Source organism: Citrus sinensis, chromosome 7 (genome assembly GCF_022201045.2).
Source record: "Citrus sinensis cultivar Valencia sweet orange chromosome 7, DVS_A1.0, whole genome shotgun sequence".
Classification (NCBI taxonomy): Eukaryota; Viridiplantae; Streptophyta; class Magnoliopsida; order Sapindales; family Rutaceae; genus Citrus; species Citrus sinensis.
In genome coordinates this window covers 15,398,253-15,418,324 of record NC_068562.1, presented here as the reverse complement: position 1 = coordinate 15,418,324, position 20,072 = coordinate 15,398,253, and the positions used below count along the sequence as shown (strand labels likewise).

The following is a 20,072-nucleotide window of genomic DNA, read 5'->3' as shown; positions in this document are numbered from 1 at the left end:
TTTTAATATATGTATCAAGAATCAAATTAAAAGAAATAAAAAATCCACACTCTAATAAAATGTATTTTTCTTGTAGTGAATTACAATTTATGTTTTTTTTAAATTTGTTCCTTATTATATTAAAATAAGAAATTCCTTATTAAAATGAAACTATATGAGTAATTTGGGTTTCTTATTTCAAGACAACATGGACCAAACTAAAAGACAATAAAAAGTAATTATTGGGATCTCCACAATGAGTTCCAATTGATATGATATCCATAAATTAAATAGTAGAATTTAATTATATCAGTTATAAAATGACACAATATTTAGAACTTAACTTGAGACTTAATTTTTGGGATCTCTAATATTATTGGAAGATTTTTTAGGTGCCATTACTAGTTGTTGGCTTTAACCATCATTTTGCAGTCCTATAAAATATATTATCCGCAACCTTAATATTCAAATGATGATAAATTCGAAAAAGGAATTTCAAAATAGATAGCTCTAGAATTTTTAAAAGTGGTATTTGCATAATTTTTATAAATTACAGTTTTATTTTATTTTTTGATAAATTTTAGATTATTATAGTGAATTGACTATTTTAAATTATTCTTTTACTTCTGAATACCTCAAATTACTTCTTTTTTTTATTTCCCAAAAGAAAAGGAAAAGATGGGGTGAATCCAAATTTAAATGGAGTGAGTGAATCAGATGGCAATGCCATACTTTCGAGTTTTAGGCACTTGCAGGTGTTGGATATGCATAACTTAGATGAAGAAAGTGTCACGTTCTATAGCCGAGCAGAAGTATTTGAGGTATCTTAATCTTTCATAAAATGGAAGAATCAAAAAGCTTGCAGATCCATCACTAGGTTGCAGAATTTACAGACACTAAAGCTCAACAATTGTTGCAAGCTGAGAGAGTTGCCAAAAGATAAGAGGAAACTGGTCAGATTTCGACATCTTGAGATCAATAAAACAAAGAATTTGAATCACATGCCATGTGGATTGGGAACTTTGCTATCTCTACATACATTTCTAAGGTCTGCAGCGAGAAAAAACAGTTCTGACTTCAAACAAAGCATTGGGCTACTGACGAGGCCTGACAGAGCGGACAAGCTTTTCCTTATCCCTCAGCCTTGTGCAGGCTAGGTGAACTGTACACGCTAAACAACCTGAGAGGGGGAGCTAGTGATAAAAAATTTGTGTAATGTAGGAAATGCTGCTTCAGAATCTAATGCTGCAAACTTGAGAATGAAGCAATATTTTCAGTCATCGACATAACAATGGGGTCGAAGAGAAAATGCTAATAAAGGTATTATTGATTTAGAGCTGCTAGAAGGCCTGCAACCACATCAAAACCTGAAACAGTTGTTGATATATGGTTATGGTGGTGTAAGTTTTCCAATGTGGATGAATAACGTGGCTTATGTCTACCCAATTTAACCAAAGTTACTATTACTGATTGCAAAATTTTTATCTGGGTGTCTTCCACCACTGAGACAACCCGCTTCTCTCAAATCTCTCCACCTTTATAATCTTGCCGTTCTCGAGTACATAGACCTAGAATTTGCAAAATCAGCGCCAACATCACTTTTTTTTTATGCTTTGAAAGAAAAGCTTGTGAGCTTTTCTGATATCAAGGGATGGTGGAAAGCCAACAAATACTCAGACCATACTTTCCTTGTCTTTCGAAATTGCATATCGGAAAATGCCCAAATCTCATTTCTATTCCGCTTGCTCTATTTATTGCAGAACTGGACCTGAGGATTGTGAGTGAGGAGCTGTTACGGTTGACAATGACAAAAGCAACAGCAGGAGAACCTTCAGCCTGTTCTGCTACTCCTTTGTTCCCTTCTCATTCTGGATTGAAGTCTTTGCGGATGGAAGAGATAATGAATCTTGAATATTTTCCGCAGAAGCAGATTCAGGAACTCACTTCTCTCCAACAGCTTGAGATTTTATCCTGTCCTAGACTAATGAAACTGCCTGAGGGAAGCTTTAGAGGCTTAACTTCACTGCGGATGCTTACTCTACAAGGACGTGATGGCTAATCCACGAGGACGGCATGAAAATTCTCACAACCCAAGGATCATATTTGATGAGAAATGGTTGCAACACAATGAGTACTAAATATTGCAGTTGAAATGATCCTCAGCTCATTCAACAGGTTTTTTTACGTCTGCTTTCAACCCATGTAAGTTTCGTTATGTCAGTATCATTCTTCACTTTCGATGCAATTTTTACAAGTGACAAAATGCACATTACAGGGAGAAAACTAGACTTTAGAGTTGGAATTTCACGACTCCAACATGCAAAAACCTTGGGGGTCGCAGCAATCTCCATTTAGTGCAAAATCAAGACTAAAGATAATCCAGGAAACTCAGGTTGTGATGGAGTTTTCCAGATTTTTGGAGATGAGATATATGATGCATTTGTAAATAGCTGTGTCTGAAAACCTGTTTTTATTGAGGCCAAAGCTGTGATCCTGACTATTGATCTGGCTAAAATAATGCTAGCCTTATATCTAGCTAGAGACCCACTCTATGGCAGTCATCCAGTGCCTGCCAAATTTCTATTGCTTTATTGAGTCATCCCTGAATTTATGATGCTTCTCTTGCTCTATTAGCTTTCACTTGATTCTTGTACTTCATAACTGCATTTTTTCTTAGGTACCCGTTTGGCTCTAAAAATCTTTGGTACTAAGAGCTATTCCCCCTCTTAAAACTGCTTTCTTAACTCTGATACTTCTTCACTTGAAACCCAAATGCTCTGTATCTCCCACAAAGTTGATATTGGAAGTTCACTAGAGAAAGCAAAATTGAAAAAAATCCATTGGCAAATAAGTAATAGCTTTAACTGATTCACTCAACTGTTCACCAAGTTATTGGTTAATATTGTGGCTACTTGTTAAGTTGAACTCTGTTGAACAAAGAATTTTTAACATCTGAAAAGAAAGCTAATAATTTCAAGATTGAGATGGATTGCCTTTTGTTATTAGATATCATGAATTTAGTAGAAGCAAGTATCAAGATTATAATAAGTTCATTGTCTATATCCATCCACGTGGATAACACTGTATAAGCACTGTGCCTGGTACATACACGAGAAAATGTCAACATTACACAATTGGATAACAACCATGGAACACGATAAAGTGTCAACAATAACATCCGATGTAAAGCACAACATCCTTAAAAACAATGATAATCCTAAAATGTCAAAGTGCAATACTACAGAACAGTGAAAAAATCTAAGGGTCTCAGTCACAGCTCAAACTATAGCCAGAATCCTAGAAAGGACTCTGTTCATATGTAAGCTTGAACAGCAATACTTGATAATCAAAAACAAATAAATTTGAATATGAAACATAATAATCGTAATGTATTTAATCTCAGGTACGATGTGTATTATGTATGCGCAGACCCTACGAAAAGAAGAATGAAATAGAGAATCCACAAATCGGCTGCAACTCACCTTGTATCATCTTCTCATGGAGCATCCATTTGAGTTGAGTGGAAAATCTACTCATCATGCATGGTTGCAATAAAATCATGATGAAGATGAAGATAGTGCTTTATTTCCTTCACATCATGATGAAGATGAAGACAGTGCTTTATTCTCTTTACCTATCATGGCCTCGATAGAATTTATCGTTTGAAAATATCTTTTTCTATCTTCAATCACATGCGAACACCTAATGCTTTATCTTGCTCATTCTTTAATAGTTGTCAACTCTTCCTCTGTTAAAAACTTTTGCTTTCAACTACTAACAGGATGTTTGCAAAAGAAAAAGACAATAGGCTCTCATAAAACTTTTTTGGGCTCTTACACTAACTCAAGCATGATCTTCATTAAGACGATTCTTCTACTTCTACTCCAGCATTTGGCTCTATGTTCTGCTCATGCAGGTTTGAATCATCACCAGCACACTCGCCACTCTTTGCTTACAGACAAGGCTGCTCTTCTGGCATTCAAAAGCACCGTAATATCTGATTCAAATTCCACGCTAGCTAATTGGGAGCAGGCTGTTGATGTTTGCAACTTCACTGGTATTACTTGCGATAGAAGCTATCACCGCGTTGCTGAACTAAATCTGCAACGCTGTGGTCTGGTTGGACCTCTCTCGCCTTACATTTCGAATCTCACTGGCCTCCGAGTCCTCATGCTTGTTGACAATCACCTTTTTGGAGCCATTCCACCTGAATTTTCCAAACTCAGACGCCTTCGCCATCTTCAGCTTGATGGGAATAATTTACACGGTCAAATTCCAGAGTCCTTGGCCCTTCTTTCTAACCTCACTTTGGTAACTCTTCATGACAACAATTTAACAGGAATGCTTCCAATTTCGTTCTTTCATAACTGCACTTCACTTAGAAATGTAGACCTATCCCAAAACTTTTTCACGGGCAAGATTCCAGAAGAAATTGGAAATTGTCCAAACCTATGGACCCTCAGTTTATATAACAATCAACTTACAGGACAGCTCCCTGCATCTTTGATTAATACTTCGATGTATAATTTGGATGTGGAGTATAATCATCTTTCTGGTGAGTTGCCTTCAGATATCATGAGCAAGCTGCCATCCCTCACATATCTCCACTTGTCCTATAATAATATGGTTAGTCACGATGACAACACCAATCTGGACCCCTTCTTCAACTCCCTGGGAAATTGCACTGATTTAGAGGAGCTTGAATTGGCTGGTATGGACCTCGGAGGAACATTGCCTGATTCCATAGGCAGACTTAATCTGACACAGTTGTTACTGCAAGAAAACAAGATCACAGGATCAATTCCTCCACATATAGGGAACCTTTCCAATCTCATTTCACTGAATTTGTCGTCTAATCTTCTGAGTGGAACCATTTCAGCAGAGATTAGTTGGTTGTCGCAATTGGAGCAGCTTTTCTTATCACACAACTTATTCTCTGGTGAAATTCCGGCAGCATTAGGTAAACTACATCATCTGGGTCTGCTTGATCTATCGTTCAACAAACTCTCCGGGGAAATCCCAGTAAGTCTAGGAAATTTGGTTCAAATCTATTCATTGTTTCTCAACAACAACCAACTTTCAAGATCAATACCTCCAACATTAGGACGGTGCACAGATTTGTACAAGCTGGACTTGTCCTACAATAGATTGACTGGGAGCATTCCTGCAGAAATATCAGGTATACGGGAAATCAGAATATTTCTAAACCTCTCACACAATCAACTTGAAGGGCCTTTGCCAATTGAGCTTAGCAAACTGGAAAATGTTCAAGAAATAGACCTTTCATCAAACAAATTCACTGGAAATATCTTCATTCAGATATCAAACTGCATTGCAGTGAGGTTGATAAATATATCACACAATGCTCTCCAGGGGAACCTTCCAGATTCACTAGGTGATCTAAAGAACCTCGAAGCAATAGATGTTTCAGGAAACCACTTATCAGGGATTATCCCAATAAGCCTCAACAAAATTCACACCCTTACCTTCATCAATCTCTCTTTTAACGAGTTTAAAGGTATGATTCCCTCTGGAGGTATCTTTAATTCAGCAACAAAAATGTCATTCGTAGGCAACCAGCATCTCTGTGGGACAGTTCCTGGCATGCCCATTTGCCCTCCAAAGCAGCATTGGCTCCATACACGCATGTACTTTATAATATTCGTTTTGGTCATAAGCATATCAGCTTTCTTATCAACAATATGCTTGGTGACTGGGATCCACCGCATCAAATTAATAATTTCATCAGGCAAATCTGAAACAAGAAGCAAGCCAATAACTCCAGAACTGATGCACAATTTCCCAAGAATTACATACAGAGAACTGTTAGAGGCCACTGCAGAGTTTGATGAGCAGAGACTACTTGGGACAGGTAGCTACGGACGTGTTTATAAAGGAATCCTTCAAGATGGAACAGCCATAGCAGTCAAGGTATTACAGTTGCAATCTGGTAATTTTACAAAGAGTTTTAACAGAGAATGTCAAGTTCTAAAGAGGATTCGCCACAGAAACCTCATGAGGATTATAACTGCATGCAGTCTACCTGATTTTAAGGCTCTTGTTCTTCCTTACATGGCAAATGGGAGCTTGGATAGCCATCTGTATCCACATTCAGAGACAGAGTTTGGTTCGGGTTCCTCAGATTTGACCCTCCTCCAAAGGGTAAATATTTGCAGTGACATAGCTGAAGGGATGGCCTATCTGCACCACCATTCTCCTGTAAGAGTTATACACTGTGATCTAAAGCCAAGCAATGTTCTTCTCAACGATGACATGACAGCCCTGGTTTCTGATTTTGGTATTGCAAAGTTGGTGATGACAGTTGGAGTGGGAAATGATGGAGCTGAGAACATGGGAAACTCTACCGCAAATATGTTATGTGGCTCTATCGGATACATGGCACCAGGTACAGATGTTTCCTTTGCACCTGCATACTAGAAACAATAAAAAAGAAATAAAATATTAGAAATGATTAACCCTTTAACTTCCTTCTTAAAGCACAAGTTGATACATTCATAAAAAAACATTTACATATTTTAATTGCAGAAGAAACAATCATTGTCTTTGTCGTGTTAGACTCCTTTTCCGACTACAAAAGAAACAGAAATAATAAAAAATAAAACAAAATTGAACAGGTAACAGCAAAACTCAACTAAACTTGATATTTCTAGAAGCCTCATGAAACAGCACCAAGTATGTAACTGAGCTTCCTTATTTTTCTATTTGTCCCATGAAAAACAAAATATCCTCAAGTTACTCTTTGTGCTCTTTATTATCCAGAATACGGATTTGGATCTAATACATCAACAAAAGGAGATGTCTATAGCTTCGGAATCCTAGTCCTTGAGATGGTGACTAGAAGAAGACCAACAGACGACATGTTTGCTGGCGGGCTAAGCCTGCATAAATGGGTGAAGAATCACTACCATGGAAGGTTGGAAAAAGTTATTGACTCTTCTCTGTTGAGAGCTTCAAGAGACCAGTCCCCTGAAGTGAAAAGAATGTGGGATGTTGCAATTGGAGAATTGATTGAGTTGGGTATTCTTTGCACTCAAGAATCCCCCTCTACTAGACCAACAATGCTCGATGCTGCTGATGATTTGGATCGCCTGAAGAGGTACCTTGGTGGTGATACCACTGCAACATTTGCCTCCTCGCTTGGAATTTCTTATTCTAATCTAGGCGATGACTAACGGTTTACACAATTTCTTGTACAACACATGGTAATGCATTAGTTGTCTACAATAATTTAAGATTGATACTTGCATAGGGATTTTCTTATCATTTGATCAAGTGACGTAGTATCAGGGAATCAGAATAACCAGCACAAATTATCTGGACATAATATTTCAAAAACAGATAGACCACTTAAGAGATTTCACCAGAGTTACAAGACAAATTCATTTATTCATCATAATAATAAAGGCATTAACTTGTATGCGTTTCATAAACTAATATCGAAGAAAAGCACATGCCCAGTAAGATGAATGCTTTACATCTAGAAGATATAATTGCTATCTGCAATCCACAAGCTTGAAAAATTTGAAAATAATCATAGTGTAGTTTTGAAGCATGATGCCTTTCTGCCTCTCTTTGGCTCAAGTGACATCATCTCTCCTCTCCAAAAACTGAAATAAGATATCCATAAACAAAAATGGCATGGTGCACTTTCCAATTGGGACTGAAAGATGATTTAGCATGATAAAGTTAAGTACAAATGGGAAATTAATATAACTTTCTACCAACGATCAAAACATAAATGAATAAAGAAAAAGAGAAGGGGAAATGAGGCAATTATTAGCTCAACTATCTTGTAATCAATAGAACAACAACTTCCGCAAGCATGTTGTAATCGTAATACTTGTGGGTACTTTCCTTAGATGATTTAGCATGATAAAGTTGTAATGAATATAATAAGCACCATTATAATAACAATGAAAATGCCAAAGCTGTAAAGACAAATAACCACAACGATGATAAGCTAAAAATGTAGTGATCTGTGACACAAGGCTCCAATTCACTTTCCAGTTATGATGGGATATTTTCATAATCAGCAAGTAAAATCAAATTGTGGTTGTGTTGTGACCATTGAAGTCACGAATATAGAAGAAGTAACCTCCTTCATTGTCAATGTAAGTACTTAATCATCAGATGAATGTCCTTGAAGACACCTTCTTATTGCTAAATGCTAACCAGAAACTTTTCTAGTGCACTACTGTTGGATATAAAGATAATGAGAGAAGGCTGATTTTGTAGACTGCTGAGTTATGTTTTATTGAGCAACAAAATCATCTATTTATACAGCATAATAAAAATTAAAGTGCAGAAAAATCTGCTACATTTGAACATAATAACTAAGTGCAGGAGAATAGCATGAAGAAGTGGTCATAATCCTAAAAAATAGCAACAAATAAAACTAATTTAGCTTCATGAGTCATTCTAGTCAACATTCTCCTCCTTGACTCTAGAGCTGCATACACCAAGTTTTTGCCTCAAGAATTCATATCTAATCTTTGGAAGTGCTTTTGTTAAGATGTCAGTGATAACTCTATGAAATGAGAGTTATTATGGCACTTTTAGACTTAAATTAATATTACTTAGAGAGTAAATGATATGTTTCTATTGCATTTTTGTTACATTTTGCATAAATAGTCATTTTAGTTTAGTCTTAATGAGTTTTGCTTAATTTAAAGTAATTTGTGCTTAAATTGTGTGTATAATTGTAGGTTTCCAGAAGCTTATAATTTATGGAAGGAATGTTGATGCAATAGGCTGGCAAAAAGGAGGAAGAACATAGCTATAAAAGAATTGAAACAAATTTGGAACAGTGCAGTTGCTATAGCCGTTGCTGTAGCAACCATTGCTGTAGCCGTTGCTGTAGCAATCCTGGAACAACGACAGAGAAAATTTCGTGCGGGATACTTGCGGAATTGCGATCTGCAGTTTCCTAATCTGACTTATGCGCGACCTAGGCTTCCGTTTACCCTAATTTTCAACTATAAAAGAAGCACACATCATAAGGAAAAGGGAGGGCTGTCACCCAAGGAGAAAAACACAAAGAAACAAAAAAAAAAAAAAAACAAGATTCAAGAGAGAGATTGAAGGCTAGACAAGAGGAAAAATTGTAGAGATCAATTGGGAGCTCAATTCTTCTTATCATTCTCTTGTTTTCGTGTTTTCTATTTATTCATGGGGATGTGTTTCATGGCTGAAACTTTATTCTTTATTTTTCTTTTACAAACTATGAACTAAATTTATTTGTAGTTGAGTGATAAACAATCTTGATGGTTTATTGACTAGAAATATGTGTTGTTGCATGTTTGCTGTAGCAGTTTGTTTTGATAGTATTTATTTTATTCGTTATTTTGGTTGATCACCCATTTAATGATACTAGCTAATGAAGAGCCGCAAAAGGGCATATCTTAGTGGAACATATCAGAACAATACTTGATCTTAAATTGAGTTTCCCGGATTGAGTTTTACTTGAGTCCCAAAAGGGTCATGCTTGATTTAAGATTAGTGATGAACTAGACATAAGGATTCACCTTGTAGGATAAATAGAACCTAAGCGTGTAATGCTATATCTTATGTTGGCATAGCAACTGATCACTGTTAGGTTGCATATAGATATAAGATATCCAATATGCGACGGTTGAGGATACATAAGGATTCTGCCCAGTGCTGTAGCAAATACTGCAGCAACCGAGCCAACCATTAGAAAATAGTCAAGACCATTAAGAGAGTTTATTCACTCAACTACTGTATATTCTTGTTGTTTTTATCCTTGAGTTTGACATGATAATCTACTTTGTTGCATTTTATTTATTGTGTTTTTATTTTAATTAGTAAATTAGTTTCATTAATTATTTATCTTAATTTAGACACAAAATCTGCACCGTTAAGATTGCTGTAGCAAATCTGATAACATTAATCCCTGTGGAGACGATCTTGAATACTCATCACTTTATTACTTGTTGTGTACACTTGCACATTGACACCAATAGCATTAGTATTTATACACCAACAGTCAGCACTTTGATTTTCTGTTTTGTAGTAAATCACCTGCCCTTCTCCTCTCTTTGTACCTCTCTTAGAAAATAAAGTTTTATCTTGAAGTATTTTGTTTTGCCATGGAACGCTGGATTATTAGTAATTGAAATTGCAGCTTGGTTGTCCATAAATATTTGTGTGCCTTCTTGTTGTTCCATGTGCAAATCTGTCTTGAGTTTCCTGATCCAAAGAGCTTGATTCATAGCAACAGCAGCAGCAACTACGTATTCTGCTTCTGCTGTGGATTGAGCTATGACTTCTTGCTTCTTAGAACACCATGGAAAAATTCCAGAACCAAAGCTAAAACAGTAACCTGATGTGCTTTTCATGTCGTCAACACATTCAGCCCAATCACTATCAGAATATCCATAAAGATTGAAGTTTTGAACTTGACTAAACCTTATTCCATAATCAATTATGCCCTTAACATATCTAAGAATTCTTTTTGCTGCCTGAAAATGAATTTCACTGGCACAGTGCATATACCTTGATAGCAAACTCACTGCATGCATGATATCTGGTCTGGTTGCAGTTAAATACATTATGCAGCCTATTAGGCTCCTGTAGAGCCTTTCATCCATTTTTTCAGCTCCATCTTCTTTGCAAAACTTCTCATTTTGATTAATTGGAGTTGCAGTTGGCTTGCACTCTACCATGTTGAATTTCTTGAGAACTTCCTTTGCATATTTTTGTTGGCATAGAAATATTTCATTTTCCTTTTGATGTACCTGCATACCAAGGAAGAATGTCATCCTCCCAAGGTCTGTTATTTCAAAGACATCTTTCATTTCTTCTTTAAACATGTCAATCAACTTCTTACTATTTCTTATAACAAGTAGATCATCAATATACAAAGATACCACAAGTATTTCATTACCAGCCTTCTTGATATATAAAGTAGATTCACTTAGACTTTTTTCGAAGCCTAAGTTTACTAAGTGTGTGTCAATTCTGCTATACCAGGACCTTGGTGCTTGTTTTAAACCGTACAGGGCTTTCTTTGGTCGATATAGCTTCTCATCTTATCCTGGAAAAACAAACCCTTCAGGTTGCTCCACAAAAATTTCTTCCTCCAAGTATCCATTCAAAAAGGCCGATTTGACATCCATTTGGTTTATAACCCAACCTTGCTGTGCAAGAAGAGCGAGCAACATCCTTATGGTATCTAACCTGGCAACAGGGGCAAAAGTTTCAGAAAAATCTACCCCAAACATCTGGGTATATCCCTTGACAACAAGTCTTGCCTTATGCTTGTTTACGGAACCATCAGGATTGAGCTTGGTCCTGTAAACCCACTTGACTCCTATAGCTTTCTTGTGTTTAGGTCTGTTTACCAACTCTCATGTCTGATTCTTTTCAATCATCTTTAGCTCGTCCTTCATTACAGTTATCCACTTATGATCATTTGCAGCTTCTTCATACCCTGCAAGCTTCATTACAACAATATTACACCTCTGATAGATGTCGGAGACTGATCTGGTTCCTCTAACATTTTCATCGTCCGTATCATCATTCTCCTCATCAACCTCAAGCTTCTTGTCATTCTCCCAACTCCAGTTATCTAACTCAAAAAATTGAACATCCCTGCTGACAATTACTTTGTTGCTTTGCGGTAAGTAAATCATATAGGCTTTTGAGGTTGAGCTATAGCCTACAAAAATCCCAGGTTCTGCTTTTTTGTCTAATTTGTCTCTCTTAACTTGAGGGATAAGAGAAACATAGACAACCAAATATCTTCAGATTAAGCAGCTTTGGTTTGTAGCCATACCATGCTTCAAATGGAGTCTTTTTCTGTAAAGCTTTTGTTGGCAGTTTGTTCAATAAAAAAACTGCAGTGTTTACGGCCTCAACCCAAAATTTCTTCGGCAACCTTTTCTCATGAAGTAAGCATCTTGCCATCTCCATTATTGTCTGGTTTTTCCTTTCCACAACACCATTTTATTGAGGAGTGTAAGGTGTTGTCAATTGATGTTCAATGCCTGCATCTTCACAAAACTTGTTAAATTTTTCAGAGGTATATTCCGTTCCATTATCGGACCTGATCACCTGCATCTTGCATCTACTTTGAGTTTCAACCCAAACTTTAAACTTCACAAAGATGTCAGTAACCTCATATTTAAGCTTCATAAAATAAATCTAGTACATTCTTGAGTAATCATCAATGAAAATAATATAATACTTACTGTTATTCAAAGATGGTGTTTTCATTGGTCCTCTCACATTTGTGTGTATTAATTGCAACCTCTCTATGGCCCTCCAGGCCTTATTTTGTCAAAACGAAATCCTGGTTTGCTTTCCATACTGACAGGCAACACATTTAAGAGACCCATCCTCTAATTCAGGCAAGCCTTTGACTAGATTGTTATTCTTTATGTAGAGTAGAGCAATATGATGAAAATGCCCTAACCTCTTGTGCGAAAGCACTGTATTGTTATCTTCTCTATGTACAGAAGCCTGCTCTTCTTTAATCAAATCCAAGGCAAATTTTTGCCTTTCATTTGGACTTTGAATACTTCTCTGTCTTTTGCATCTTTGATCACACAGTTCTTGTCTTCAAGTAGCACCTTATAGCATTTTTATAATAACTGATTAACACTCAAAAGATTTTGATTAATTTAAGAAACATATAAAATATCAGATATCAATTTAAGACTTGTATCGCCTTCAATCGCTACTCTTCCTTTGCCTTTTACTGCAATGTGTGCCCCATTTCTAATTTTGACTTTGGAAATAGTAGTCGCGTCAAGCTCCCTGAAGAGCTCTCGATCATAAGTCATGTGGTTTGTACAACCACTATCTATAAGCTAACTCTCTGTGGAGTTATTGGTGGCAAAACATGATACCACAAACAATTGTCCTTTTTGGGGTTGATCCTCAATCATCTTGGCTTCTCTTTACTGTTGTTGAGTCTTGTATATCATTTCCACGTGCCCTAACTGACCACACTTGTGACATTTTGCATCTGGCCTCCACCAACATTTATTTTGTAGATGATTGGTTTTTTTGCAGTAAGAGTAAGGTGGAAATACTTGAGTGTTGCTGCTTTGGCTATTTTTTTTACTGTTTGTAGAACCTCCAAGCTTGTTGTCTTTGTTATGTTTTTTCTTATTTTTGCCACCTTTGTTGTTTTATGTTTTTGGGAAGATAGGTGATAATTGTTTAGGAGTTGTGTTCAAGCTTTCTCAATCTCACAGGTTCCTAAATATTAGAGCTCTGCTACTATTATGTTGGATATAAACATAACTCAGCAGTCTACAAAATCATCCTTCTCTCATTATCTTTATATCCAACATAATAGTATCAGAGTTCTAATCTTTAGGGACCTGTGAGATTGAGAAAGCTTGAACACAATTCCTAAACAATTATCACCTATCTTCCCAAAAACACAAAACCTTTCCAAAATGAATTCAGAAAATCCATTCACTGCAATTGCACCTCCAGTGTTTGATGGAACAAATTATCAAGTGTGGGCTATTAGAATAGAGGCTTATCTTGATGCTAATGATCTGCAAGAAGTTGTTGAACAAATATATGAAGTTCCACCCTTGCTAAACAATCCAACTCTTGCATAAATCAGAAATTAAAAAAAAGATGAAGTAAAGAAAATCAAAAGCAAAAGCAACCTTGTTTGCAGCAATCTCAACCACCATTTTTTCTAGAATAATTATGCTCAAAATAGCCAAGGAAATTTGGAATTTTTTAAAGCAAGAATACGAAGGAAATTAAAGGGTCAAAGGGATGCAAGTGCTGAATTTGATCCGAGAATTTGAGATGCAAAAGATGAAAGAATAATAAACAATTCAGGAATATTCTAATAGACTTTTTGAGATTGTCAACAAGATAAGACTCATTGGCACTGATTTTTCTGATTCTAGAGTTGTTCAAAAAATCCTAGTCAAAGTTCCTGAAAAGTTTGAGGCTATAATTTCATCTTTGGAAAACTCAAGAGATCTGTCAAGTATTACCTTGGCAGAATTGTTAAATGCACTGCAGGCACTGGAACAAAGGAGGCTTATGAGACAAGAAAAATCTACTACATTTGAGCATAATAACTAAGTGTAGGAGAATAACATGAAGAAGTAGTCATAATCTTAAAAAAATAACAACAAATAAAACTAATTTAGCTTCATGAGTCATTCTAGTCAACGAATATCTTCCCACAACATCACCAATAAAACAATGCCAGCTGATAGACAAGAAAGTCACATCTACTTAAGTGATTAAATTCGAACATGCAATTGTTGGGTGAGTATACATCAAATACTTAAAACTTTAAACTGTTCAACAGCATTGAGTAGTAGAAGAGTATACATTTGTAATTTCACAGGTGCATTATCTCATATCACTACACGGACACTATGAGTCTCAATTCTTCAAATTTAAGCCCCGACCAAAAGAGGTCATAGCAGCATAAATTTTTTCAACACTTTCATTATCCCATCAAAAACAACTTTCCTTACAATAAAATTTGAAATGTGCAAGCTAATGTTTTTCAAAAAGAGCAATGCTACAGAGGAGACAATACTCCTCATAAGTTTCTCTCTATAACTATATACTACTAAAAAGGATATTATCTTTTAACTTTGCAAAAATAATGGAATTATTTCTATTATTTTAGCAAAGAGAAATATATGATTATATTTATTATGACTTATAGTGGTGCTCAGGTCCAGATGTCCGGATTTTATATGAACTAGAGTTAAAATTATATACATTATTGTATAATAATTGTCTACTACTGTACAACTTTGATTCTGGTTCAAATCCAAATTGCATCAAATTTGGACGTCCAAACCTGACCACTTAACTCTTATCATAGATTTTTATTATAAGATGTAGCGGAAGTTTAATGTTCCAAATATTCTATTGATTCTAGAGAAAACTGAAATAAAAGAACAAACTAAATTTGTATTGATTCAAAAGAATACCACGAATTTAGGGGCTTAAAACTCGTTGATTCTGCAGAATACTGAGAATTAGATAAACTCAAATACTCACACAAAGATTTGAAATCTAAAAATATTATTGAATTTGGATCTGCCTTCAAACACTATAAGAGATGGATATTTATACTAGTAGTAAATATCCTAAACCATGAAGAAAAAGGAAAAATAAAGTCCTAAACTAGAAAGGAAAACAATGTCCTAAACTAGTAAGAAAAGAATAATTAATTTTAGACAATAAGAAAAACTAATCCAACTATGATGAGGATTCCTAATCTACATCATTCCTCCCAGGTTAGAGAGAATTCACACTCGAATTCAGATTATCAGTAACTAGGGGTGGGCAAATTATCAGACCTGACCCAACCCGATCCGAAAAATTTTGGGTTCGGATCGAATTGGGTGGTCAACAAAATCCGATTGGGTGAAATTGTCTCAACCTGATCGGATCGGGTGAAACCCGATCCGATCCGAAAACCCGATTGGGTTGAGACAAAAAAAAAATACGTGGGCAAAAATTACAGATTTACACTTACAATATCACACAGACACACACATGGCACATTCACATCTCACTCGAGTACATGCATTGAATCAGTAACTCACACTCTCACAGAAACAAAATACAGATCACAGTATAGAGTACAGACTCACGGATTTACAGTAATTCACATTTCACAAAGTATTCACCGCAATAAAACAATTCAAGAATTCAGTCAATTCACTCCAAACTATTCAGTATTCACCGCAACAAAAGTTACAAAACAATTCAATAATTCACTAAGAAAACAACACAAGCAAAGCAATTAAGCAAAGTAACAAGTAACAACTCACAGTCACAAACCCTCACTCACGGTATCACTATCACAATTCACAAACCCTCACTGTCACAGTGTCACACAAAAATCACTGAAACCAGCAGCCGTCAAGCATAAGCAGGCAACAGCCAACCCACTGTCCCACGCTCATTCACGCCTCACAGAGTCACAGCCTTCGTCACTCACCACGCGCAGCAAACACACACGCACAGTTCACGGAGCTAGCTTCAACCGGCCACCACACGCAGCCTGCAACCACTTCCGAGAACGACCCCAACCGAAGCCGAAGCTGATTCGCGAAGATCATGACCCGATCTACAGATCTGCTGCAACCAAGCGCCAGATCCACGCCTTGAATCCTCCACTCCACCATAACTCAGTCCGATTGAAGATCCACCCAGCAAGCTGCCTCCGATCCACTCGAGTCTCCACCATTGGCATCCACAGGTCACGGCTATTGAGTGTTGACATCCGGCCACCACACCCATTCACGGTCACGCCTCACGGGTCACGGATCCAGCCTCCAGTCTCAAAAGGTCTTTGTCTCTCTGACTCTCTTCACTCTCTGTTTTGGAATTGGAAATTTGGAAGTTTGGAATTGGAACTTGAAGGCTTGAAGGCTGAAGCCCGAATAAGCAAAGCAAGAGAGCAAGACAGCAAATCTGGCTTTTAAAGTTATTTAAAAGGTGGTATATATTATATAATTATATATGCATTAATGATTAATTATAATTTTTATTTGTTATATGTTATATGAGAAATGTTAATTGTAATTTTGTATGTTAAATTTTTAATTATATATTGTTAAATTTTATCAATAAAATGAAAATAATCTGGCATTAATTTTCTGTTATTAATTAATAATTGATTTTTTGTATGAATAGTATAATGTTAGATTAAAAATTAAAAATAAATATTATGTTACAATATAAATTATAATTGTATATGTCATATGATATGTGTATTTGTAGAATAGTTTCAACTTCAACAAAAAATTAACCATTAACCAATTTAATTGCAGTAGTTTCAAGTTTCAACTTCAATAAATAATTAATCAATTTAATTAATTGCATGATAACCATTAACCAATAAGTAAATATTAAGTGGTTAACTACATATAATGTGGGCATAATAAGAATTAAGAATTTAAGATACGGATATGTAATTAATATTATATTATTTTGGCCAATGGATAATTAGATATTATAAATTAAATAATTACATTAATTTCTTGGTTTTCTTTTATGGAATATGCATCTTGAATTCTTGATCATATATAAACATTATGGTGGAAAATTGGAAATATCTATTTCAAAAAGTTTCATAAAATTAAATTAACAATTATTTGAATCAATTTGTAATACTAACTATTAAGTAGATTTTTTTAATAGTCTTTTTGTGTTTTAATTTATGAATTAATGATTAATAATTATTTATTTGTATGTTTAGATGTCTGGACACTCAAGATCGAATTCAATAAGTGATGATGACAATCAAAGTGTTCAAATGGAAGGAACTCAAAAGGCAAAGCGGAAAAGACCAGCGATGAAGAAAAGATCTGCGACGTGGAATCATTTTACTTTGCTCGAGGACAATCCAAACAAATGCAAGTGCAACTATTGTGGTAGACAATATCAATGTCATTCAAGGCGTGATGGGATTACAAATATGAGAAATCATATACTGGCTTGCCTTGCATACAAGACATTCCGGGAACAACAAGAAGGAAGTCAACAAAACTTGACAACTGAGGGTGGGGAAGGAAATGCAAGTAATATGGTTTTGGCTAAAGGGTGGAGTCAAGACGCTTGTAGAAGGGCAGTCACCAAAATGATCATTATGGGTGAGTTGCCACTTAGTTTTGTGGATAACAAAGGGTTCAGGCATTTCTGTAGTGTAGCCATTCCACAGTTTGTTATGCCATCTCGGAGAACTGTTGGTAGGGATGTTATGGATTTATTTTTGGAAGAAAAGATAATGTTGAAGAGTTTGATTTGCAACAACAAACAACGAGTGTCTCTTACCACTGATTTATGGACTTCTGTTCAAAACATGAGCTACATGGTGATCGCAGCTCATTTTATTGATAGTGACTGGTGTTTGAACAGAAGGATTATTAGTTTCAGTGTCATTGAAGATCATAGAGGGAAAATGATCGGTAAAAAGATTGTAGCTTGTTTACAAGATTGGGGGATAGAGAGATTTTTTGCAATAACTGTTGATAATGCCAGTACAAATGATGTTGCTGTTAATTATGTGACTATGCAATTACTTGCTTGGAGGAATGATGATGCAATTGTATTGGCGGGTCAGTATATGCATGTGCGTTGTTGTGCACATATTTTGAACTTGATTGTTGTTTCGGGGTTAAATGAATTGCATGCTAGTGTTGCCGCCATCCAGAATGCTGTGAAGTATGTGAGATCCTCCACAACGAGGCTACAAGCATTTAAACAGTGTGCTCAACAAGTGAAATGTCCAAATGGAACGGTTGTTTTGGATTGTCCTACTAGGTGGAATTCCACCTATTTAATGTTGATGACTGCGTTGAAGTTTCAAGCAGCATTTGATAGAATGGCAGAGGTGGATAAATCGTATGAGGCATATTTTCTCGAGAAAGAAAGTAACGTTAAGAGGGTGGGCCCGCCTGGACCTGAGGATTGGGAGAGTGTAGTGCGAATTGTGAAGTTTTTGAAGGTATTTTATGATGCCACATTGTTATTTTCTGCTTCTTTGAGTGTGACTTCTAATCTTTATTATGATACCATTGGTTTAATTGAGAGCTCATTGACTGCATTAGAGGGAAGTAGAGATACTTGGGTGGTGGCTATGGCGTATCAAATGAGGGAAAAATTTGATAAATACTGGGAGTCTTCAGGGAAGATAAATAAAATGTTGATTGTTGCCTCTATTCTTGATCCACGAGCTAAAATGGATTTTGCCAAACATATTTTTGAGATCATTTTTGCCAATGATGGTTGGAAAGTTGAAGAAATGACCAAAGCAGTGAAAGATTTGTTGAATGAGATTTATGATACATATAGTGCAATGTGCTCTAGTTCCACACCATCGATGTGTAGTGAGAGTGTTCCTAGCGGCAGCTATGGTGGTACAAGTTATTCTCCTTATTTTACAACTGATGTTGGTTTGCCGAAGGGTCCTAGTGGTGATGGTGATGACATTTTCCGAGTTTCTCGCCCTTTCTTTGGGTATGCTCAGAAAGTGTTTGTTCAGAATGAGGGCAAGAGAGTAGTATTTGAGGTGGAACGATATTTGAGTGACCTAGTTGAAGATCCGAGCAATCTTAAGCTCAATGTTTTGCTTTGGTGGAAGGTTAATGGATCGAAGTATCCGATATTAGAGAAAATTGCAAGGGATGTCCTCGCTGTTCCTATTTCCACAGTGGCATCTGAATCTGCCTTTAGCACAGGGCGTCGCGTCATTGACGAATATCGGAGTTCTTTGACCCCTTGTATGGTTGAGGCATTGATATGTACCGAAAATTGGTTACAAGCTAAACTTTTTGCTAATCTTGTCTACAACCTTTAGGAAGATATTAAAGAGCAGATATTCCATATGGAGCTACAAGAAGGTAATATTTTTCTCATATTTTATAAAGTTAAGATGTATTATAACTTTATAAATAGCATCTACATGTACTTAAGTTACTTACTAATTTCATTTTTTTTTTGACATTTTAAAGAGTTTGTAAGATCACAAGCTTCAACGGTGGAAACAGTGAGCGCTGATATGGGTGTTATGGATATTTGAAAGGTAATTCTTAATATATATTATTATTTATAATTTCATATTATATGTTTAGGTTGTAATTTACACTATAATAATAGACAATAGTTGTTATAGTTTTAATTTTTAAGTTTTAATTCAAATTGTAATATTATAATTGTTTTATTTATTTTAGACACATTGAAATTGATGGAATGGTATTACTTGGGCATATTTTTTCAATTTTTCCCTAGGGGATATATGCTTCAATTCTTCAACTTGGAGTATAAGAAATTGAAGTTAAAAGTTGTCAAAGTGCTTGCGAGGAATGGTGGAGCCGTGGAGGAAGTTGATCTAGATTTACATTTAAACTTTGTTGTGTTTTGGATTTTGGAACTTTGTCATTTGTGTTTTGGAAAATGGAAACTATTTAATTATGTTTAATTTTGTGTTCTAAAGATTAATGTTTAGATTTTAGAATTGGACATTGCGCTTTGGATGGAGACTATTAAATTTAAACTTTGTGTTAATTTTAATTTTATGCTTTGTGTTAATT

The 20,072-nt window shown here is 35.7% G+C and overlaps 2 protein-coding genes across 2 annotated transcripts; both read left to right on the top strand.

Moving 5' to 3' along the window:
• Positions 1-3,684: 3,684 nt before the first annotated feature.
• LOC102628211 (putative leucine-rich repeat receptor-like serine/threonine-protein kinase At2g24130) lies at positions 3,685-7,245 on the top strand. The gene is made up of 2 exons (XM_015525644.3): positions 3,685-6,385; positions 6,760-7,245. The coding sequence occupies exons 1-2, from the start codon at positions 3,685-3,687 to the stop codon at positions 7,170-7,172; spliced, it is 3,114 nt and encodes a 1,037-aa protein (XP_015381130.3). The 3' UTR covers positions 7,173-7,245.
• A 9,994-nt stretch (positions 7,246-17,239) lies between these two features.
• On the top strand, positions 17,240-19,339 carry LOC127898833 (zinc finger BED domain-containing protein RICESLEEPER 1-like). The gene is made up of 2 exons (XM_052431326.1): positions 17,240-17,729; positions 17,865-19,339. The coding sequence occupies exons 1-2, from the start codon at positions 17,240-17,242 to the stop codon at positions 19,337-19,339; spliced, it is 1,965 nt and encodes a 654-aa protein (XP_052287286.1).
• The last annotated feature ends 733 nt before the right edge of the window (positions 19,340-20,072 follow it).